Genomic DNA, 22,570 nt, shown 5'->3' on the forward strand with positions numbered 1-22,570 from the left:
TTGATAAGATGGACTTAATTAAAATTAAACACTTCTGCTCTGTGAAAGGAATTGTTGAGAGAATGAAGAGACGAGCCACAGCCTGAAAGAAAATATTTGCAAAACACATATCTGATAAAGGGCTTGTATCCAGAGAAATCCTAAAACTCAACAATAAGAAACCAAACAACACAATTCAAATGTGGGCAAATGATCTGAACACACACCTCACCAAAGAAGATCTACTGATGGCAAATAAGCATATGAAAAGATGCTCATCATAGTATGTTATTAAGGAATTGCAAATAAAAACAACAAGATACCACTACATATCTATTGGAATGGCTAAAATCTAAAACAGTGATAATTCCAAATGCTAGTGAGGATGTGGAGCAACAGAAATGCTCGTTCCTTGCTGGTGGAAATGCAAAATGGTACAGCAACTTGGAAGATAGTTTGAGAGTTTCTTACAAAACTAAACACCGTTTTACCATAGGATCCAGCATAAATGCATATTGCTAAGTGAAAGATGCCATACTGAAAAGACTACCTACTGCATGATTCCAGCTATATGACAGTTCAGAAAAGGCAAAACTATATTGACAGTAAAGAGATCAGTGGTTGCGGGGGATTCAGGGAATGGAGGGGAGAGATGAATAGGTGAAGTTGAAGGGAATTTTAGGGTGGTAAAACTATTTTGTATGAAACTGTAATGGTGACTACATGACATTACCCAGTTGTCAAAACCCGTGGAACTGTACAACACAAAGAGTGAAGCTTAATGTAAACAACAGACGATAGTTAATATAAGTTAATAATAATGTTTCAATATTGGCTCATCAATTATAACAAATGTACCACATTAATGCAAGGTGTTAATCATAAGGGGAACCGGGGAATGGGGTGGGAGGGTGAGTATATTAAATTATGTACTATTTGCTCAACTCTTCTGTAAACCTAAAATTGCACTAAAAATAAAATCTACTATGTTTTCATTTTGTTGCTAATTTTCTGAGCCTAGATCCTAACTCAATTTTACACGCGGACACAATGTATCGTTTGAAAGGTTTGAATCTACACAGCATTTTCCAGTAAGGCAGCTACCGTCTATGTAGAGGGACGGCCGGACTTTTTTGTTTGGAACTTTGCCAAGACTTGGTCACTGTGTTAGAAAATCACATCACCCATAGCAGACTAGCCATCTTTGAGTGGTCAGCCCGCCACACGCCTGCACTGTGTGTGCATTTGCAGCCACTGCATTCACTGTGGTTTTATAAAGACGGGCCAGCATCTGTCTGCTTCATTGTGCCTGATCATTGACATATTCAAACACACATTATTTTATTACTAACTACTTTTCTTTATTTATCCTGGGTAGCACAATTAGGATATGATATTGACATTAAAGTTTGTGTGTCTAGATAGGTTTTATTATATGTGAACTTCATTGCAGGAGAGTAACAAAGTATTTGTTATTAAAAGGATGACTGAGTCTGATTGAGTTGAGAACCTCTTCTTGAAAATGAAATCCACTCTGCTTATTCAGCCCTCCCGCCTGTCATAACCAGCCCGGCTGTCGCAGAGGCTCTGCCCCTTCCTCCCACAGTGCCTGCTAAAGGGATCTATTTGTATATCCCAGAATGTGTCAGCTGGTCTTGGTACAGCCTGTTCTACCCTTGAAATGCCTTTATCCTCTTTGTTCACTGCAGTGAATGAAGTGTTCACCAAACCTCAGTTTACAGTGTTCCCCAAACCTCAGTTCTTCACCACCTTCCTTTGAATCTTGTGCCACAGCTGTGCCCCACCTCCCATCCCATTTAGTAAATTTTCTCTAAATTATTCATTTTTCATAAATAAATTCTTTTTCATTTCTATTAAATTTATAAACAAATTTATTTTTAAATTGAAATAAATTAGGGCCGGCCCTGTGGCTTGGTGGTTAAGTGCGCGTGCTGCAATGCTGGTGGCCCGGGGTTCGGATCCCGGGTGCGCATTGAGGCACCACTTCTCCGTCCATCCTGAGGCCGAGTCCCACATACAGCAACTAGAAGGATGTGCAGCTATGACATACAACTATCTACTGGGGCTTTGGGGGGAAAAAATAAAATAAATAAAATCTTTAAAAAAAAAAAAGAAAGAAATTATAAAAATTATTGTTTTATTTTAACAAATTTATATTTTTAATTTATTTATATTTAATTTTTATTGAATTCTTATGCATGTATCTTAATTTAATTATATTTCATTTTTATTTAATTTTAATCAGTTTATAAGCGTCTATTAAATTATGCATAATTTTATTTTTCAAAGAAAAACGTATATCATTATCATAAATAAGAAACTAGCATAAGTAGCCCTAAAAATAAAGCAACTATAAAAACAGAGAGAAGGAACATAAAAGTTTATTAACGTCTATTTAGATAAAATTGTCAGAAGCCCCGAGGCCAGCTCTTTGTTGGAGAGAGAGGGAGAGAGATTAACAGGTTTTAGAAACATGTTGGCTCCGAGTTGAGACCTTCCCCCTCGATGTATTCCGAAGGCTTGAAAGCAAAATGAAAAGAGAATAACTTTCTCTTTCAGTGTAATTTAATGCCGTCTCTGTTCTCTCTAAACTCACTCGTACATCATGACAATCCATTTATTCACCAAGCCTTTATAAAATCAAGCACGTGCTACGGACCGGGCAGCGGCGCTGGACATTTGCAATAATAAAACGCTGAACCAGACAAGCAGCCTTTGCCCCACAGACTCACAGCAGGCTGGAGAAAAAAACACAAGTAACCTGGAAGTGGCCATAAAATTTAATTACTTATGAGAATAATTTGTGACAGAGCCTCTCACTTCTCCAGCATCCGCTATACGAACGGTGATTGCAGAGAACACAAACCCACTCGTAAATTACATGAGTTAGAGCAAATTAATTTCAAAATTGCAATGGTCTATAATCTTTTCAAAGTTCTTCACTGAAAAAAAAAAGTGGAACGTTGGGTGTATCTTAATATTTTTGATGTGATGTGACCTGGGACCGCCGAAAGTAATTTTTTTTTTTTAAGCGTTGGTGGAGGGAGGGCACGAGACAAGGCTGGGGAGAGGGCCTGGGCTCACCTCCGGGTCACCCTTTCCTCCGGAGCCTTTGCTTAACCCCTCACTGCTCCGGATGCAGTTCAGCCTCACCGCCACCAGGAAGCCGGCCTAGACCTCCAGCAGGGCCCACGCCTCCGCTGTGCGCCCCAAAGGCCCGGCGCTTCCTCAGGCACCAGCTGGAGGAGAAGGGTCCGTCTGTCCGTCCGTCTTCCAGGCTGGCCTGGGGGCTCCGCCAGCACGGGCACCTGGCTCTCTCCTCGGCCTCCCGAAGCACCAAGCTCGGCGCAGCCTGCCAGGACCGCAGGCGACAGACGGTCTCTGGCTTCCCCGGGCGCCAGCCCCGCTCAGGTTACACCCTAGGCTGGGGCTCCACAGGCGCGCGGCGAGCCGGACCCTCGGTGGGCTCTGGCTAGCGGGGTCTGGCACCACCTCCGAGCTGGTGGAGCGGGCAGAACACCGCGCCAGGTTGGTCCAGGGGCCTCGGCTGGGGGAGGGGGGTACCTCCCCCCACTGCCTTACGCCAACCCGCCCGCAGGGGTCAGGGACACGCGCCCGCGGAGAGGTGAGGCAGCAGGGTGACCCTCCCGAGTCAGCCACCTCTAAGCTGCACCAGGCGGCCGGGGAGCCGTGGGGTCCCGGACTGGAGGTCAGGCTGGGCTCCGATGCGAGAGTCTGCAGTCCTTGCCGGCGGGAAGCCGGGAGGGGTGGTGCGAACCTCTGTCCCCGCCTCGGGGGCGGAGCCTAGGTCCGAGCCCGCGGAGCGTGAGACCCGCCCCAATCCGCCCGGGGCTCCCTCCCTCGTTCCCGCCAACGCCTCCTCTTCCTGGGAGACCCGACCCCCCTCCCTCTGCCCACCGCCGGCAAGAACCAGCCTCCGGAGTCCTCCCGCCCTCGGGCCCCGGCGCAGGTGCAGGTGCGGCACTCCACCTCCTCCCACCGGGGCGCATCCCGCTGGGCGGCCATGGCGCGAGGAGATGTACCGCAGGACAGGCGAGTTGGGGACCGGGTAGGGTGCGTACGGGGATCCGGGTGGCCGTGGGCAGCGCAGACCCGCTCCCTTTGGGCTCTCCAAGGCGCAAAGCAAACCAAATGGAACTACAGCTCCCATGAGCCGCCTCCCTTGGCTGCCTGAGCCGCGGTGATGGGGCTTGTAGTCCGCTCTCCGGAGACGGAGGCCTGGGAATCGGGAGGGGCGGCAGAGGCGGTGCGTCCTCGGGGTGACCTTCTGACTGATCCCCACAGCTACCACCTGGTCGGGATCAGCTTCTTCATCCTGGGCCTGGGCACTCTCCTTCCCTGGAACTTCTTCATCACTGCCATCCCGGTGAGACTGGCGGCTGGACAGACAGCCCACGGTCACTACCAGCATCTGTCCCTGCAGCCGCCTTGGACCTGGGGCATCCCAGGGGCTCTCCCCACCACGCCGGCTTTGACTCCTCATTATGCCTGTTTGTATGGCTGCAGTCGGGAGCCTCAGAGAGGGGAGGTGCCCCTCTCGCGGCTAGGGAAGGCCAAGCTTTCAGAGATGCCCAGATCCCAGAGGGACAAGGTCACCATCTTAGAAAGTCCTGTAGAACCAGCAATGAGCTACCCACCCACCACCCCTGTTTGTCATTATTCCTGGGATAGTCACTCCAAAAGTGGGTTACCCAAGCTTTTGGGTTTCTTTGAAATAGCACAAATTACACTCATTCATCCAACAAATAATTAATGTGTACCTACTGTGGACCAGGCCATGTTCCCGGCACTGGAGGGACAGGAGGAAATATAACAGATGAAGGCTCCATCCCGCCGGGGCTTATATTCTCTCAGGGGAAGGCAGAAATGTGGGGCTGCGTTCTCTTTGGGACTAGGTTATTCATATATATTCAATGCAACAACTTTCCAGATGCCTCTTCAGTGCCTGGAGACCCAAAGATGAATCAGCCCCTGGTCTTGAGTGCAAGATGGGTGCCAAAGAGCTGTTAATAATGTAGCATGACACGTGCCATTTCAAGTGGAGCAGAGTCCTGTGGGTCCCCAGGGGAGGGAGCAATTCCTTCTGCTTCATAGAGGAGGTGATTTGTAACCTAGGAGAAGGATATAGGTAAAGCGTTTGTATTGGGATGGGTAGTGGTAGGAAGGGGGAGGGCATTTCAGGTGGAGATGGCAGGCTTGCCTAGGCAAAGGCACTGAGGCAGGGGAGTGCCAGCCTGTTCAGAGAAGGAGCCAGAGCCTCGGGTGCCTGGAGCTTAGCAGGACGGAGCAGGAGACAGGGCACCAAAGGGAGGTGGGGGTCTGGTTCTGAAGGGCCCCAAATGCTGTTCCAAAACCTCGGGGCTTTGCCCTGCAGGCAATAGGGAGCCATGGGCGGGGGGCAGGGGGAGGTTAAGCAGAGGCGTGACGGAATATGTGTTCTAGAGAGAATGCAGTTGGTCAGCACCTGGGCCAGAGCCTGGCTACAGTAGGCGCTCAGTGAACACTCAGGAATCTAGAAGCTGCTGCAGGAGTGGGGGTGGGGGCTGGAACCTGGGCACTGAAGAGGAGGTGTGATCTAAAGATGGAGCAAGGCCCGGGTTAGGGGCTCTCAGGGCCTGGGCTCTGTCCCAGACTTCAGCCGTTCAGTTCAGTGCACATTCATGGAGCTCCGACTGTGTGCCAGGTGCTGGGAACAGGACAAGGACACACAGACAGTCCCCGCAGACATTAACCAAGCAGTCCCAAGCATGCGGGAGGCCGAGGGGGAAGGCTGGGGGTCCCTGAGGGTAGGTTGTAGGGTGACCTGTACCCTCTCCCCCGGCATCCTGGCAGTACTTCCAGGGGCGGCTAGCAGGGGCCAACAGCACCACTGGGACCCTGGGCGCCAACCACACGGGCCCCGCAGACGCCTTCAACTTCAACAACTGGGTGACTCTGCTGTCCCAGCTGCCGCTGCTGCTCTTCACACTCCTCAACTCCTTCCTGTATCAGTGGTGAGAGGCACCCCCCAGGCTCCCTCCCCGGCCATCCCTCTGTGGGCCATCCCTCTGTCGTCCCTCCCCCACCCCTGCTGAGGCAGCTTCCTCGGGGCCCAGGAAAGTCCTCTCATCCTTCCTCTCTCCCCCTGCATCTCCCCCCAGCCCCCAGTGTCCAGCCCTGGGCTGAACCTCTGGCCCATGTCCCCCTGCCCGGCCTGGGCCCAGCTGATACCCACTCTGCACCCCTAATGAGCAGCATCCCTGAGACAGTTCGGATTCTGGGCAGCCTGCTGGTCATCCTGTTGCTCTTTACCCTGACGGCGGCGTTGGTCAAGGTGGACATGAGCCCTGGGCCCTTCTTCTCCATCACCATGGCCTCCGTCTGGTTCATCAACTGTGAGCACTGCTGCCCCTACCCGCCTCCCCACCCAGCCCACCCAGGGCTTCAGCCCAGCCTCTTGGTAACAGAAAGGGCCCCACATATCCAAGAAGGGAAGATAGCACCATCACCACCCATATCCCTGACGAGACACTGAGGCCCAGAGAGAGAGGAAAAGTAATTTGTCCCAGGCCCCACAGTGACCTAAGAGCAGGCCTCCTGGCCCCTAGCCCCATAGACCTGTGGCTGCACCTCAGAAGAAGGGTCGATGGGGAGTGTTACACCAGAGTGCCCAGACCTAGTCCAGAGTCCCCTGTGCACCCTGCCGCCACCTCCTCCAGGGAGCCCCTGAGGCCTGCCTAGTTGAGTGGCGACCCCCACTCTTGTCCATCCACAGCCTTCTCTGCAGTTCTGCAGGGCAGCCTCTTCGGGCAGCTGGGCACCATGCCTTCCACCTACAGCACCCTCTTCCTCAGTGGCCAGGGGCTGGCTGGGATCTTCGCTGCCCTTGCCATGCTCATGTCCATGGCCAGTAAGTGGACTTGGGCAGCTGGAGGGCAGGGGTGGCCTCTGTGACTCTGGGGTACAGGGAGAGTGTGCCAGGAGTGAGATGCCTTGGGTTCTAGGTGGAGATGGAGGTGTCGGGGTGATGGGGGCTGGGGATTGGGTCTGGAGGTAGGGAGCAGGGCTCTTGGGTTCTGCAGTGCGAGAATGGCCAGGCGAGGCTTGGGTTAACTTGGGGCCAGGGGCAAGATTCCTGAGGCCAGTGCTGGTATGTGGCCTCAGGAGTTGAGGTGGAGGGAAGCGGGCACAGGTTTGGGACTCACATAGACTTGGGTCTGAGTCCCAGTTCTACTGCTCCCTAGCCAGGGGAATTGACAAGGCACTTAACCTGTGTCAGTTTGCCCACCTAACTGATTATTGTACCTCCCTCCTCAGAGTGTAAGGAGTATGCAATAATAATGAGCAAATAGTAGGCGCTCAAAAAACTGACACATAGGGCAGAGTAAGAGAAGTGAGGGGCTGGGCTGGGACCCTACACAAGATTTCCAAGTTTGTCAGTGAGAGGAGTGGAAGAGGCCGGAAGGTGAACCTGAGAGGTGCTTAACCAGAAGTGGGACAGGAGTTGTTATCTCTGTGGGAGCCAGTGGGACCAGCCACCTCCCCTCTGCAGCTGAAGTTTCTGCACAGGTGGCGTGGATGCCCAGACCTCCGCCCTGGGGTACTTCATCACACCCTGCGTGGGCGTCCTCATGTCCATCGTGTGTTACCTGAGCCTGCCCAACCTGGTGAGCCTGGTACTGGGTTCAAGGCCCCGCTTCAGAGCATCTTGGATACAGCCTGAGTCTGAGGCCCTGAGAGAGGCCAGGGGAGGCGGAGGGTCCCAATCCTCAAAGGAGTCAGCCATGGGGGGACCCCAGCCTGGAAGCCACCAGGGTGGGGAGGGATCCGGACACCTCAGCCAAGTGAGGCAGGGCCAATGCTTTCCTTCTGCAGGAGTTTGCCCGCTATTACCTGGCCAAGAAACCACTGCAGGCTCGGGGGCAGGAGATGGAGACCAAAGCTGAGCTCCTCCAGTCTGGTGAGCCCGGGACCCTGCTGGGGAGGTGAATATCCAGAGCAGGCTAGAGCCACCTCGGCAGGAAAGCGCTTCCCTCTGTCCCCACCTAGAGCCCTCACCCCTAGTAGCCTTGTGTGAGCAGAGGCAGGAGGGAAGGGAAGTCAGTGGGACTGAAGTCATCCCTGTCGCCCTTTGGGCCTCATTTTCCTCATCTATAAAATGGGAGGCAGTAGAGTTTCAGGCAAGCTCTGGATCCAAGTGCATCTGAGTTTGAATCCTGGCTTCACAACATCCAAGCTGTGTGACCTTAGGCAAGTCACTTAACCCCTTTGAGCCTCAGTTTCTTTATTTGTGAAGCAATGGCGCCGAGATATTCCATCTAAGGTGCTTAAGTCTGCCTGGCACATGTATGCGCTTAACAAATAGTAGCAAAGCCTATTTCCGTTGTTTTTAATTCTCTTTGCCCGCACCTCGGGCTGGAGGGGGGCATCACTTGTTGTAACTGCTGGGAATCTCCCTCCATCGGGCCTGTTTGTCACAGGCATGACCCTGCCCTCCTCTCTTGCCCCAGATGAGAAGAATGGAATTCCCAACAGCCCCCAGAAGGCAGCACTGACTCTGGATCTTGACTCTGAGAAGGAGCCAGAGCTGGAGCCGGAGGAGCCTCAGAAACCAGGAAAACCTTCAGTTTTTGTTGTCTTCCGAAAGGTTTGGCTTGGCTTTAGCCCCCAACCACCATGCCTAGGGCTAAGGCCACTCTCTCCAGCCCTCCCCAGAGACTCTTAGAATGGAATGGCGTCTTAGTTGTTACCTTCTCCACCCCAAGGTGACAGGGTCATAGTGGGTTGGGGACAAAGCTGGGCCAGGCCCCAGGGGTCCTGCTCCCGGGCCAGCCCTTGGGCAGGAGGGTTGGGGCTGAGTGTTGAGCCCTGGGTCTGCCCCACCTTCTCACGTCCCTGCCTCTGGCTTCCAGATCTGGCTGACGGCGATGTGCCTTGTGTTGGTCTTCACAGTCACCCTGTCCGTCTTCCCTGCCATCACAGCCATGGTGACCAGCTCCACCAGTCCTGGGAAGTGGAGTGAGTGGTGGGAAGCAGAAGAGGGCAGGGCAGGGGATGTGCAGGGGAGAGAGAGGGAGGAGGGGAGTTGAGACCAGGACAAGCCCTCCCTCTCTCCCAGGTCAGTTCTTCAACCCCATCTGCTGCTTCCTTCTCTTCAACGTCATGGACTGGCTGGGACGGAGCCTGACCTCCTACTTCCTGTGGGTGAGCACACCTAGGCTGCTGTGATCTGATGCTTATAGGAAGCAATTGGGGATCAGAGGGTGTGAACGAGCACAGAAAGGCGATTTCCCAATAGTCCAACGGGTCGGGTCTGGCGATGGAACAGCAAATCAAGTGGCAGTGAGCACCCGGCCCCTGGAGGTATGCAAGCCCGCCTTGACTGTGAGCTCCTTGAAAGCAGAAGCCATGTCCAAGTGACCTCTGTCCCCAGCATCCAGCCCAGGGCCCAGCCCTCGGTGTTCACAGGCACTTATGTGGGTTCCTGTGCCACGTGAGAGGTTGGGCAAGATTCCTAGTGTTTGGGTTGCTTTTAGCCAAGGCGCTGCTGCTTTAAATGAAATCTTCCAAGGAGACACAACAAATAAACTAGATCAGGGCCGGCCCCGTGGCTTAGTGGTTAAGTGCGCGCGCTCCGCTGCTGGCGGCCCGGGGTTCGGATCCCGGGCGTGCATCGACGTGCCGCTTCTCCGGCCATGCTGAGGCCGTGTCCCACATACAGCAACTAGAGGGATGTGCAGCTATGACATACAACTATCTACTGGGGCTTTGGGGGGAAAAATAAATAAATAAATAAAATCTTTAAAAAAAAAAAACAAAAAACAAATAAACTAGATCCAAGAGGAGCTGCTCTGAGCCAAACCAGGATGGGGCCTGGATCCCCAGCTTTCAATCCCATTCAGCAGCCCTATCTGCCCCAAAGGGGTCTGCGGAACCCCCAGGGGTGCTCAGAGGAACCGAGTTTGAAAACCAAACTCCTCTCCCAGGTCTGCCATGGAGAGAGCACAAGTTGGCGATCAAGAGAGGCAGAGGCTGGCCCCAGGCCAGTCCTTGATTGCTGGGTGGCCTTGGCCCAGCCCCTCGCTCTCCAGAGGCCCAAGTGCTGGTCCTCAGTGGCTCAGGAAGGGTAGGTCAGGCGAAGTGGTAGGTGAGTCTATCGGGGTGCCCCTGGAGCAGAGACCGTGCTCCCAGGGACCACCCTCACCCCAGCTTCTGCCGCAGCCGAACAAGGACAGCCGGCTGCTGCCCCTGCTGGTCTGCCTGCGCGTCCTGTTCGTGCCGCTCTTCATGCTGTGCCACGTGCCCAAGAGGTCCCGGCTGCCCATCCTCTTCCCACAGGACGCCTACTTCATCACGTTCATGCTGCTCTTTGCCGTTTCCAACGGTTACCTGATGTCCCTTACCATGTGCCTGGCACCCAGGTCTGGGGGCCGGGGGGAGGGCCTGGGGGAGGGGAAGTGGGCCAGCTCTTTGAGGGGGACAGCCTGCAAGGGAGGGCCCATTCTGCTTCCCGCCAGCCCAGCGCTAGCTGTCTCCAAGCCTCGCTAGGGCCACCCTGACGGGTCAGGCCTTAACTGCTGAGCCGTCCCCAGGCCAGGAGCAGGGAGAGGAGGCCTCCAACAGGGAGCTTTCTGCCTAGTAAAGTAGCCCAGGCATTGGTTCTGGGGGATCCTCTCTGGGCCTCGGTTTCCCCATCTATGAAATAAATGGACTGAACTGTCATTCCTTAGGGCCCAGCTACTCCCCAAATTCTTAGTTGAAGGGAAGCTAAGGTTTTGATCAAAAGCAAGGTTTATGGGCGATTTGCTCTAGAGACGATGGAGTTGAGAATCCAGGGAGAGTACAGGTGATAGGGAGGACCAGGTTGGGGACATTTTGTCAAGAGGGAAGGCAGTGGAGTCTAGAATCCTATAGTATTGGACCCCAGGGACCTGAGAGGTGACCTTGTCCAGTGGCCTCATTTTACAGATCAAGAAACGGAAGTCCAGAGAGAAGGGCCTGATTATAGTGAGCCAGAGGATGGGTCGGCCCAGACAAGAACTTGGGCGTCCTGTTGTAGGAGGGCAGAGGGCACTGGGGCTGGGTCCGGGTCTGGCCTGGCATTTTCTAAGAGCTCCTACTCCTGTGTGCTCTAGGCAGGTGCTGCCGCACGAGAAGGAGGTGGCCGGCACCCTCATGACCTTCTTCCTGGCCCTGGGGCTCTCCTGTGGGGCCGCCCTCTCCTTCCTCTTCAAGGCGCTGCTCTGAAGTGCTCCGTCCACGGCTCTCGCAGCAGCTCTCTTCTCGCTGCCCCTTTGGAGCTGAGACCCGGCGCAGGGGGCAAGGCAAGCCGGGTTCAAGCCTCTGCTGGGCTGAGGCCCCTTGGTCTGGGGGTGCCAGGAGGAGGCGGGCACTGCTCTCCCTCCCAGGCTGGCAGCCACTTGGGGTGCTACAAGGAAGAATTCACCACTGGTCATTCCAACCCTCACCCAGGAATGGAGCTGACACAGAGACAGACTGTCTGGACGTGCATAAGACCTCACTGAAAGGGTGCTGATCAAGGAAAAGAGGGCCGAGGGCCATGGCCCTTCCCCACCATCAGGAGTGCGTTTGTTAATCACAAGAAACCCTCTTGCTAATCGCCAGGTATCAGAGGCCACCAGCAGAGCCTTGCCGAGGGTGTGGCCGGTATGGCCCCAGCCTCAGGTTCAGAGCAGGAGCTCCTCTTCTCCCCAGGCCTCAGCGATCCCATGATCCCACGGTCAAGTCTCTCGGACCCCAGGACAGAGGATGCCAGGGAAGTTGAGGGAGCATGGGGAAGGAACAGGTGTTAGGGATTTGAGAGTGCTCAAAGGACCCTCTGGGCCTCAGACAGTGTTTTCCTTGCCAGCACTTACTATCTCCACTCCCCAGAGCCCAGCTGGGCCTGGGTCCCAGAACTGCAGTTGGCCTGCATGCGTGCACTGCACTTTATAGTTTGCAAAGCTCTTCTCTCACTGAAGCTGCATTGAGGCCCTTGGAGGGAGCCAGGCAGGGACTGTGCTCCCCCTTTGTAGAGGCGAGGAGACCGAGTCCCAGGGGGAAGTGACGGTCCGTGGCAGAGCCGGGACCCAGCCCCCAGCTCCCTCCTCCCTGTAGGTGCTGTTCGTCCTGCCCGCCACCTGCTTCTCTTTTCCTCAAAGGGCTCAAGGCAGGAGCCCTAAGCACTTACTCCACCTTTTTGCTGTTTCTCCCTCTGACCCTGCTCCCGGGTCTAATAACCACCCTCTTTATTTGTATAATGAATTCATTGAGTCTTTATTTCCAAAGTGCTTTCAGCTCTGTTGGCTTTGATGAGCTGCGTGGGGTGGGGATGACTGTACCCATTTGACGGATGAGATGACTGAAGCCCTGAGAGGGGCAGGGATTTGTGGGCATCCCTGTGCTGGGCCCTCTCCACCACATCATGGCCAAGGGGTACCTGCCTGCAAGGAGCCCTGTGCTCCTGGGAGGAGCACCTGGCTGCATGGACGACTGTCGCTCTCCCCTCCACCGGTGTCCTCTGCCTCCCCGGCTCCCCCCTCTCAGAAATGGAGCCTGAGAGAGGCAGTCAGCCAGTTCTCCGGAGGGGTGGAGGAAAGGCCTGCTTCCCCACACACCTGTACTTCCTGCACAGCCCAGAGACGAGCGATTTTGCCATTATAGGCTCTGGCCTTTCTGCCCACTTGCTCTTCTGCCTCCTATGAACATTCACTGAACAGCTGTTATATACCAGGCCCTGGGCCAGCACAGGGCCCCTTATCAGAAGCCAGAGGCTGTTTTGCTGTCAAAGAGGAAAGTGAGGCAAGATAAGACCTTGCGAGCTGAAATAAAGCCACAGGGCAGACCCCAACTGAGGATTAACTCCTTTGACCACTATTCAGTGTGCCAGACCCTGGCTGTTTGGTGACCCTCAAGGAGACGTGGGCCCTGCTCCCAAGGCCATGGGAAGCAGAATGTAACTTGTGATGGGGCTTGTGAGGGCCCTGCAGAAGTGTATAATATAAGACTTCAGAAGAGGAGGCTATTAATCCCACTGGGAAGTCAGGGCAGGGATCCTGGAGAAGGTGTCCCCTTAAAGGGGCCTTGAGGGATGAATATGAGTTTGCCGGGCTGAGGTGGTGGAGGAGCAGCCCAGGGAGAGGTACCAGAGAGTGTGGAAGGCATGGACATGGATTATTCAGAGAACAGTAGGGACTTCGAGGGTGCGGCGGGGAGCCCCTAGGGTGTGAGGTGGGGGGAGAGGATGAAGCTGGAGCAGTGGGTTGAAAACAAATGATGAAGGGCCTTAGTGATGAGGCCTAAAAGGGGATTAGAGAGAGAAGGAGGGATACAAAAGAAGAGGGTGGCCGTCTCTACAGAGGCCATTTAACTTGGTGGTTAAGTGTATGTGAGCTGGGCCGCCCCTGTGGCCTAGCGGTTAAGTGCGCCCGCTCCGCTGCTGGCGGCCCGGGTTCAGATCCTGGGTGCGCACCAACGCACCGCTTGTCCAGCCATGCTGAGGCCGCATCCCACATACAGCAACTAGAAGGATGTGCAGCTATGACATACAACTATCTACTGGGGCTTTGGGGAAAAAGAGGAGGAGGATTGGCAATAGATGTTAGCTCAGAGCCGGTCTCCCTCAGCAAAAAGAGGAGGATTAGCATGGATGTTAGCTCAGGGTTGATCTTCCTTACAAAAAAAAAAAAAAAAAGTGCATGTGAGCTGACCCAGAATCCTGGGTTCAAAGCCAGGCCCTTTCACTTACAAGCAGTGGGAATGGGGACTTTCCCAAGTCTGGAGTCCTGGGGAGAGGTTGGGGCTGGAGTAGACATTTACTAATGGGTAGTCGTAGTCCTGGGAGTATCTTGTGCAAACCACTAGGCCTAGCTGTACCCTTTGACTGGGAGTGTGGGGACAGGACCTCAACACTTCCTGGGTCCTCTTCTCCAGCTCCACCCTCAGAGACTGTTGTCTGTTGTACCCAAAAGCCCCCTAGACCTGCCAGACCCACGCTTGCCGGGCAGGCAACAGTCCCAGGGAACCCATCAGTGCTGGTCCGTGGTCATCGGGAGCAGGCCCAGGTTAGGCTGAGCAGTGAAGGATGGGCCCAGAAAGAGGACGCTCACCCCTCAGATGTCCTTATGACGTCACAGCCTCGAATTCCTTCTTCCCATCCTCCTTCCCAGTAGACCCTGCCCAACTTTCCCATCACATCAGGGTGCCCCTGGCTTTTGATGCTGGAAACAAATACTTGGGCTGCTGGTCTGCACCTGCCCGTCCCTCTCCTGATGCCCAGTCCCCCGGCCACTGCCACCTCCCTGGCCTGACACAGCTCTGCCAGCAGGCCCAGGTTCCCTCAGAAGCAGCCAATTTCCATCAACAAACACTTGGAGAGGGCTCCACGTGGAGGGCACTGAGACAGGCTTGGTGGAGGGACAAAAACATTTGAAGGCCAGTCTTCACCCTCAAGTTGCTCACCCTTTTACGAAGAGGCCTCCTGGTTTGTAAATTGACTCAACTCTCCAATTAAAAGGCAGAGATTGTCAGAAAGGACTAAAAAATGATTCAACTATATGCTCTCTACAAGAAACTCACTTTAGAGTCAAAAATACAAATAGGTTGAAAGTGAAAGGATAGAAGAAGATATTCCACGCAAACAGTAACCGAAAGACAGTTGGGGTGGACATACTGATATCAGACAAAATAGACAAAATGTCAAAAATCATTTAAGAGACCAAGAAAGATGTTATATATTCATAAAAGGGTAAATCCCTCAAGAAGATATCATAGTTATAAACATGTACACACCTAACAACAAAGTCCTTAAAAAATCTGAAGCAAGAATGGACAAAATTGAAGGAGAAATAGACACTTCTATAATAATAGTTGGAGATTTCAATATCCCACTTTCAATAAAAGATAGAAGAACTAGACAGAAGATCAATAGAAAAGAGGACATGGGGTTGGCCCTGTGAAGTAGTGGTTTTCAGCACTCTCCGCTTTGGCAGCCCGGGTTTGCTGGTTCAGATCCCAGGTGCAGGCCTATACCACTCATCAGCCATCCTGTGGCAGCAACCCACATACAAAATAGATGAAGACTGGCACAGATGTTAGCTCAGGGCTAACCTTTCTCAAGCAAAAAAAAAAAAAGGACTTGAACATTCTAGAAACGAACTAGGCCAAATGGACATACACAGACCATTCCACCTAAAAACAGCAGAGTATACCTTCTTCTCAAGCGCACATGGAACATTCTCCAGGATAGATCATATATTAGGCCATGAAACAAAGCTGCAATACATTTTAAAAGATTGAAATGATACAAAGTATATTTTCCAATCACAATGGAATAAAACTAGAAATCAATAACAGAAGAAAAACTGGAAACTTCACAAATATGTGGAAATTAACACACTCTTAAACAACTAACAGGTTAAAAAGGAAATCAAAAGAGGAATTAGAAAATACTTTGAGACAAATGAAAATGACAACACAACATAATAAAATTTATAGGATACAGCGAGAAGCACTGAGAGGAAATTTGTAGCCATAAATGCCTACATTAAAAAGGAAGAAGGATCTCAAATCGATAACCTACCTTTATTCCTTAAAGAAACTAGAAAAAGAAGAGCAGATTAAACCCAAAGCTAGCAGAAGGAAGGAGATGATAAAGATTAGAGATAAACAAAATGGAGGAAAGAAAAACAATAGAGAAAATCAACAAAACCAAAAGTTGGTTCTGTCACTGACTAGGTGCCTCAAGACACTCAAAGGTGGGTTTAGAAGCAATTAACTGTTTTTCCAAGTTGTTTCTTTTCCTTTTTTGTGTTAAAGACATGTAACCACCAACCATCCTGAAACTGACCAAGCCTCACCACAAGAGCTACGCCCATGACCTTTGCCTTATTTTTAATGCAAAGATCTCTCCAGGAGGAGCTTAGGCCTCATTATGGGGAAGCATGTTCTCCAACTGAGCCTGTGCAAGCGAATAGCCCCACCTCTCCCTTTTTTTTTATTTTATTTTTTGTGAGGAAGATCAGCCCTGAGCTAACATCCATGCTAATCCTCCTCTTTTTGCTGAGGAAGACCGGCTCTGAGCTAACATCTATTGCCAATCCTCCTCCTTTTTTCTCCCCCAAAGCCCCAGTAGATAGTTGTATGTCATAGTTGCACATCCTTTTAGTTGCTGTATGTGGGACGCGACCTCCATGGCTGGAGAAGCGGTGCGTCGGTGCGCGCCCGGGATTCGAACCCGGGCCGCCAGCAGCGGAGCGTGCGCACTTAACGGCTAAGCCACGGGGCCGGCCCGCTCCCTTTTGAATATTCATTCCCCAAACAAAATAAAAGCTCCTGCTTCCCTTTGTTTGGGGACGCCATGACTTTGGAAATGATTCCTCATGGCCTCCTATTTGCTGCAAATACACTTTACTTTGTGAGACAACTTCCGCTGGTGTAGAGTCTTATTTAACTCACCAGGAGGCGAGCCCACTTGGTTCGGTAACAGTTCTTTGAAACAATCAACAAAATTGACAAACCTTTGACTAGACTGACTAAGAAAAAAAGAGAGAAGAATTTAAAATTACTAAAATCAGAAATGAAAGTGGGGCCATTACTATTGATTATACAGAAATAAAAAAGATTATAAGAGAAAACTATGAACGATTGTACACCAACAAATGAGAAACCTAGATGAAATGGACAAATTCCTAGAAACACACAAACTACCAAAACTGACTCAAAAAGAAATAGGAAATCTGAACATACCTATAACAAGTAACAAGATTGAATCAGGAACCAAAAACCTCCTGACAAAGCAAATTCCAGCACCTGATGACTTCACAGGCTAGTTCTACCAATCATTTAAAGAAGAATTAACACCAATCCTTCTCAAACTCTCCCCAAAAATACAAGAGGCAGGAATACTTCCTAACTCATTCTATATAACCAGCATTACCCTGATGCCAGAGCCAGATAAAGATATCGAAAGAAAACTACAGACCAATATCCCTATGAATACAGATGCAAAAATTCTCAACAAACAACTAGCAAACCGAACCCAGCAGGATATTAAAAGAATTATACACCATGACCAAGTGGGATTTACTCCAGAATGCAAGGTGGTTCAACATGCAAAAATCAATCAATGTAATACATCACATTAATAGAACGAAGGGGAAAAACCACATGATCATCTCAATGGATGCAAAAAAAAGCATCTGACAAAATCCAACACCGTTTCAAGATAAAACACTCAATAAACAAGGACTAGATGGGGACATCCTCAACCTGATAAAGGGCATTTATGAAAAATCCACAATTAACATCACACTCAATGGTGAAAAGACTGAGAGCCTTCCCCCTAAGATCAGGAAAAAGACAAGGATGCTGCCGACTTTCACCATTTCATCTATTCAACTTTGTACCGGAAGTTTTAGCCACAGCAATTTGGCATGAAAGAGAAATAAAAGGCATCCAAATAGGAAAGGAAGAAGTAAAACTATCTGTATTCATAGATGATATAATATATATACAAAAAATCCTAAAGAATCCACACACACACACAAACTATTAGAGCTAATTAACAAATTCAGCAAAGTTGCAGGATTCAAGATCAACACATAAAATTCAGCTGTATTTATATACGTATGATTCTGACACCAATTCTGATGTGTGGCTTTTTTTCCCCACACCAAGAAATTCGCTGACACCAACTGAGCGTCCTCCAGTGCAACTCAATTCTGACACTACGTACCTGGAGATAGTGTCAGATTCCACAAGTTAAGAGCTCAGTCCCACAAGACCGCCCCCACTTCAGATGCCAATTGCGAGTCCAAGTTGTTACCTATACTTCTGACCAACTGGCTATAAATCAGAGATTCCAGAGACCCCTTCCCTGGATTCCATTAATTTGCTAGAGCAGCTCACAGTACTGAGAGAAACCTTTTACTTACTGGATGACAGGTTTATTATAAAAGGACACAATTCAGGAACAGCCAGATGGAAGAGATGCACAGGGAAAGGTATGTGGGAAGCAGACTCCTTGTTAATGGTTTTTGATTCTGGTCTTTGATTCTTTCAGGTCCCACGCCATCACTGCCAGTCCCTCTCCCCAGCCAGGCCTCTCTGCCCACAAGAGCAGGCTTTTGGCTTTCCTCTGGGCCTCTCATGTGGCTTTCCTTGATCTTAACACCCCACCAAGGCCCAGTCACCACTTTTCAGTCTCCCCTTAGACTAGGGCCCCTGGGGACACTTCAGAAGCTTCTTATTTACTCATTCAACAAACACGTCTTGATGCCTGCTGTGTGGCTTGCATTGCAGTGGGCAGGGGGGGCAATGTGGGCAGACGCCCAGGGAAATCTTCAATGGAGGTAGTAAATGGGTACTGTGTGAGCACTGCAGATGAAACACAAATGTTTAAAGCCCCGAGGCGGACAGGAAGGCGCAGGGTTGAGACTTTGGCAAAGGGAGGACTGTTTGCAAAGGGAGAAACACTTTTATGCTCTGGCCAATTGTCACCCTGTGGGAATGCAAGCCTGGCATTGCCAGATCTTCCAGAATTTAAAACAAAAGTTGGAAATGTGAATTTTATGTGAAATCTCCTGATTCCCCAAAGTTAACAACTGACGTGATTCAAATTGTTATTTCTAAACACTGAGCAGGTCAAAGAAAACCCCTATGGCACCAAATCTGCTTCTGAGCCTCCCTGATCCTTATGATGGGATCCACACATACCTTTCTCCTCTCTCCTGGCACAAGTCACCAGTGAAAACCTTCAAGGACAGTACCCTTGTCCCCTGCAAGGCCCCACGCCCGGTGCCTAACACAGCCTCTGGTGTAGAGCAGGTATTATTATTCAGGGCTGCAGAATATAGGTCTCCTGGTCACTTCTCAACTCAACAACCCTGGCTCCCTACTGCCTGTGGAATAGCGGTCAAACCCCTTACCCTGGCATGCGAGCCCTCCTCAGTCTGTCCCAAAGCACCATTCCAAGATCACAGGGCTCAAAAAATTATGTATTACATATAGTAATTGATTTAGCAGTCAAAGAACCTGCCTTTCCCCACAGCCTCTGCTCTTCTAAAGAGTCCTTAGATCGTTTATTCCACACTTATTAAGCGCCTTCTGTGTACGCTGGCTGGTGTGAGAATATTCAAGGCTTTCTGCTTAAGTGCGTGTGTTGGGGAGGGAGGTGCGTGGATACAAGGTCTCCGCCCTGGGAGAAGGGCTGCGCGGAGGGGAATCAGTGGGCTGAACAGAGAAATAATTTAAACGATCAAACACCCCTCCCCCCAAGTTCCACTACTTCAGATAGGGAGGGCAGCACCTTCAGGGGGCGTTTCTAATTCCTGCAGTTAATGTATTGGCCCCCAATTAGGCATTGGCCAGAATTTTGGTTCTGGTCTTCTAGGTGCCACCCAACCCTTGGCCCTCTTCTGGAGAAAGAAAAGCACACTTCCGACCTTCGCCCAGAAGGTTCAGACACCTGGAGTACGAAGTGGCCAGAGATGTACGGCGAACAAAGGGGAGAGAGGCCCGGGCTGCGCCGAACTGCGTCCCATCCTCAATTCCGTGCTCTTTAACCTGCTGCTCCAGAGAGGCGGGATGTGGAAAATTAAGAATGGTCTCCCGCGTAAAACACGATCGACGAGGATGGGATTCGAACCCACGCGTGCAAAGCACAATGGATTAGCAGTCCATCGCCTTAACCACTCGGCCACCTCGTCCCACGTACAGCGCCCCTTTCCACATTCCCTTATCTCTCATCTCCTCCGCACCTTCCGGGACCCCCCCCCCACCCCCCCCCCTGCATCCATTCCTCAGAGCAGACTTCGTAGGACCTAGAAGGGGGAGACGGCAGAAAGAAAAGGGCTTTTTGTGTTCCCTTCCACCCGCCGCAGCCAGGAACCCGCGCCATCCTTCTCCAAGCCGCAGCCGAGCTCTGGCAAGGTTTCCCCTCCCTGAGCCGGGGGCGAGCTCGCCGGGGTTTCAGGACGCGCTTGGTTCAGGGGGTCGCGCAGTGATCGGGAGAGAGGGGCTATGTGTCTCTGGGAACCTGGCAGGCGCGGCGGCGCGGCCGCGGGGAGTTTCAGAGTTTGCAAAGCGCGCGGCCCGGGCGGCGAGTGCAGTGGCTCCTCCTCGCGTGCAGGGGGCGAGCTGGCGCGCCTGGAGGCCGGCGCGGGCGGGCGGGGCTGCGCGCGGGGCTCGGCTCGCCTCGGCTCGCTTCGGCCGCGCTCGGTAGGCTGCGGTAAATCCGGGCTTGCGGCTGCCGGCGGAGCCTGCGGCCCGGTGGTCCCTGCTGCGCGCCCTGCGCCCCGAGAGCCATGCAGATGTCCTACGCCATTCGGTGCGCCTTCTACCAGCTGCTGCTGGCCGCGCTAATGTTGGTGGCGATGCTGCAGCTGCTCTACCTGTCGCTGCTGTCCGGGCTACACGGGCAGGAGGAGCAAGACCAGTATTTCGAGTTCTTCCCCCCATCCCCGCGGTCCGTGGACCAGGTCAAGGCGCAGCTCCGCACCGCGCTGGCCTCCGGAGGCGTCCTGGACGCCAGCGGCGACTACCGCGTCTACAGGGGCCTACTGAAGACCACCATGGACCCCAACGATGTGATCCTGGCCACGCACGCCAGCGTGGACAACCTGCTGCACCTGTCCGGCCTGTTGGAGCGCTGGGAGGGCCCGCTATCCGTGTCGGTGTTCGCGGCCACCAAAGAGGAGGCGCAGCTGGCCACGGTGCTGACCTACGCGCTGAGCAGCCACTGCCCCGACATGCGCGCCAGGGTCGCCATGCACCTCGTGTGCCCCTCGCGCTATGAGGCCGCGGTGCCCGACCCCAGGGAGCCGGGGGAGTTTGCCCTGTTGCGGTCCTGCCAGGAAGTCTTTGACAAGCTAGCCAGGGTGGCCCAGCCCGGGATCAATTATGCGTTGGGCACCAATGTCTCCTACCCCAATAACCTGCTGAGGAATCTGGCTCGTGAGGGGGCCAACTATGCCCTGGTAATCGATGTGGACATGGTGCCCAGCGAGGGGCTGTGGAGAGGCCTGCGGGAAATGCTGGATCAGAGCAAGCAGTGGGCGGGCACAGCGCTGGTGGTGCCTGCCTTCGAGATCCGCCGAGCCCGCCGCATGCCCACGAACAAGAATGAGCTGCTGCAGCTCTACCAGGTGGGCGAGGTGCGGCCCTTCTATTACGGGCTGTGCACGCCCTGCCAGGCGCCCACCAACTACTCCCGCTGGGTCAACCTGCCAGAAGAGACCTTGCTGAGGCCTGCCTACGTAGTGCCCTGGCAGGACCCCTGGGAGCCATTCTACGTGGCTGGAGGCAAGGTGCCCACCTTCGACGAGCGCTTTCGGCAGTACGGCTTCAATCGCATCAGCCAGGTGCTCAGAGGGGAAATGGGGCAGGAAGGGTGGTGGGTTCAGGGAGCTATGAGTGGCCCTGAATGGAAAGGAGGCAACGAGGCAGGAGGGATCATAGTTCAGGACGTGGTTGGATGGTGTGGAAGATCCAGGATGCCTCCAGAGTAGTGGGGATGCTGGTGTGCGGCTTTAGGGATGTTAGTCTCAGCCGAAGGAATGTCAACAAACTTGCTGACCTGTCTCTCCCCCCACAGGCCTGTGAGCTGCACGTGGCAGGATTTGATTTCGAGGTGCTGAACGAAGGTTTCCTGGTTCATAAGGGCTTCAAAGAAGCCTTGAAGTTCCATCCCCAAAAGGAAGCCGAAAATCAGCACAATAAGATCCTTTACCGCCAGTTCAAACAGGAGTTAAAGGCGAAGTACCCTGACTCCCCACGTCACTGCTGAGCCCTTCCCTCTCCTAGTCTGAGAAGTCAGCCTCCTCCCTCCTTAGGCCGCCCCTCAGGCCTGACAGGGGTGAGAAATTTCACTCCACTTTGCAGTGGTAGCTGTGGTGTTAGAACACTGGACTTGAATATGGGGTGCTGGGATCAAATCCTAGCTTTACCACTAACTAGCTGTGTGGCCTTGAGCAAATCCTGTTCCCTCTCTGAGCCTCAGTTACCCCGTCTGTAAAAAGGGAGGTGAGAATATCTACCTCACAGCACTGTTGGGAGGCTCAGATGAGATGCTATATGTGAAAACATTCTGTAAGCTTCGTACAAATGTGAAGTATTATTAATATTATTACAGTATTATTATTATTATTATTAACAGTCTTGGGTGGGTGGGTAGTAGGAGAGCAAAAAGTATGCATGGGACAGAGCTAGAAGTCTGAGTACTTAACAACATGGACTTTTTGGAAAGAAATCGGAGGAAGGCGTTGAATTTAGTTCTTAGGTTTTGGGCAGTAGCCTAAACTTCCTGGTTCTCCCAGCCTTCCGTCCTCGGGGACTCTGGAGAAGGGAAGGGTCTGCAGGTTGTGTGTGTGGTAGTCCGCGATCTCTAACCCTCGAATAGGCTGGGCTGAGTTATTTGCCTGCCAGTGACAATGTGTAAATAAATGAGTGTTCACACCTACAGCTGGCTCCATTACTCTCCTGTACCGGGCGGACGGGGAGGTCCCGGGTTCGCCCCTTTCACGCCGGGGGTGGGAGATGGCCGCGGACCAAGGGGCGACGGCTGCAAAGCAAG

At 52.5% G+C, this 22,570-nt stretch overlaps 2 protein-coding genes and 1 non-coding gene across 7 annotated transcripts; 2 read left to right on the forward strand and 1 right to left on the reverse strand.

Moving 5' to 3' along the window:
- The first annotated feature begins 3,150 nt into the window (after nucleotides 1-3,150).
- On the forward strand, nucleotides 3,151-11,350 carry SLC29A2 (solute carrier family 29 member 2). 5 transcript variants are annotated; one of them, XM_004437656.3, is made up of 12 exons: nucleotides 3,151-4,053; nucleotides 4,306-4,387; nucleotides 5,854-6,014; nucleotides 6,256-6,395; nucleotides 6,776-6,910; nucleotides 7,570-7,667; nucleotides 7,876-7,960; nucleotides 8,511-8,647; nucleotides 8,913-9,018; nucleotides 9,119-9,204; nucleotides 10,222-10,421; nucleotides 11,136-11,350. In XM_004437656.3, exons 1-12 carry the CDS (start codon nucleotides 4,025-4,027, stop codon nucleotides 11,245-11,247), a joined length of 1,371 nt encoding a protein of 456 aa, XP_004437713.1. In that variant the 5' UTR covers nucleotides 3,151-4,024; the 3' UTR covers nucleotides 11,248-11,350. The 5 variants fall into 5 exon arrangements, with proteins under 5 accessions (XP_004437713.1, XP_087278730.1, XP_087278733.1 ...); XM_087422604.1 differs by having other exon boundaries at nucleotides 6,788-6,910; XM_087422607.1 differs by lacking the exon at nucleotides 6,776-6,910.
- Nucleotides 11,351-19,624: 8,274 nt separating this feature from the next.
- TRNAS-GCU (transfer RNA serine (anticodon GCU)) lies at nucleotides 19,625-19,706 on the reverse strand. The gene has a single exon. It is a non-coding gene; the product is annotated as a tRNA-Ser (tRNA).
- A 509-nt stretch (nucleotides 19,707-20,215) lies between these two features.
- B4GAT1 (beta-1,4-glucuronyltransferase 1) lies at nucleotides 20,216-22,456 on the forward strand. Its single transcript, XM_004437655.2, has 2 exons — nucleotides 20,216-21,359; nucleotides 21,593-22,456. The coding sequence occupies exons 1-2, from the start codon at nucleotides 20,304-20,306 to the stop codon at nucleotides 21,782-21,784; spliced, it is 1,248 nt and encodes a 415-aa protein (XP_004437712.1). The 5' UTR covers nucleotides 20,216-20,303; the 3' UTR covers nucleotides 21,785-22,456.
- The last annotated feature ends 114 nt before the right edge of the window (nucleotides 22,457-22,570 follow it).

This window comes from Ceratotherium simum, chromosome 34 (assembly GCF_057802395.1).
Source record: "Ceratotherium simum simum isolate JZ-2026a chromosome 34, ASM5780239v1, whole genome shotgun sequence".
NCBI lineage: Eukaryota > Metazoa > Chordata > Mammalia > Perissodactyla > Rhinocerotidae > Ceratotherium > Ceratotherium simum.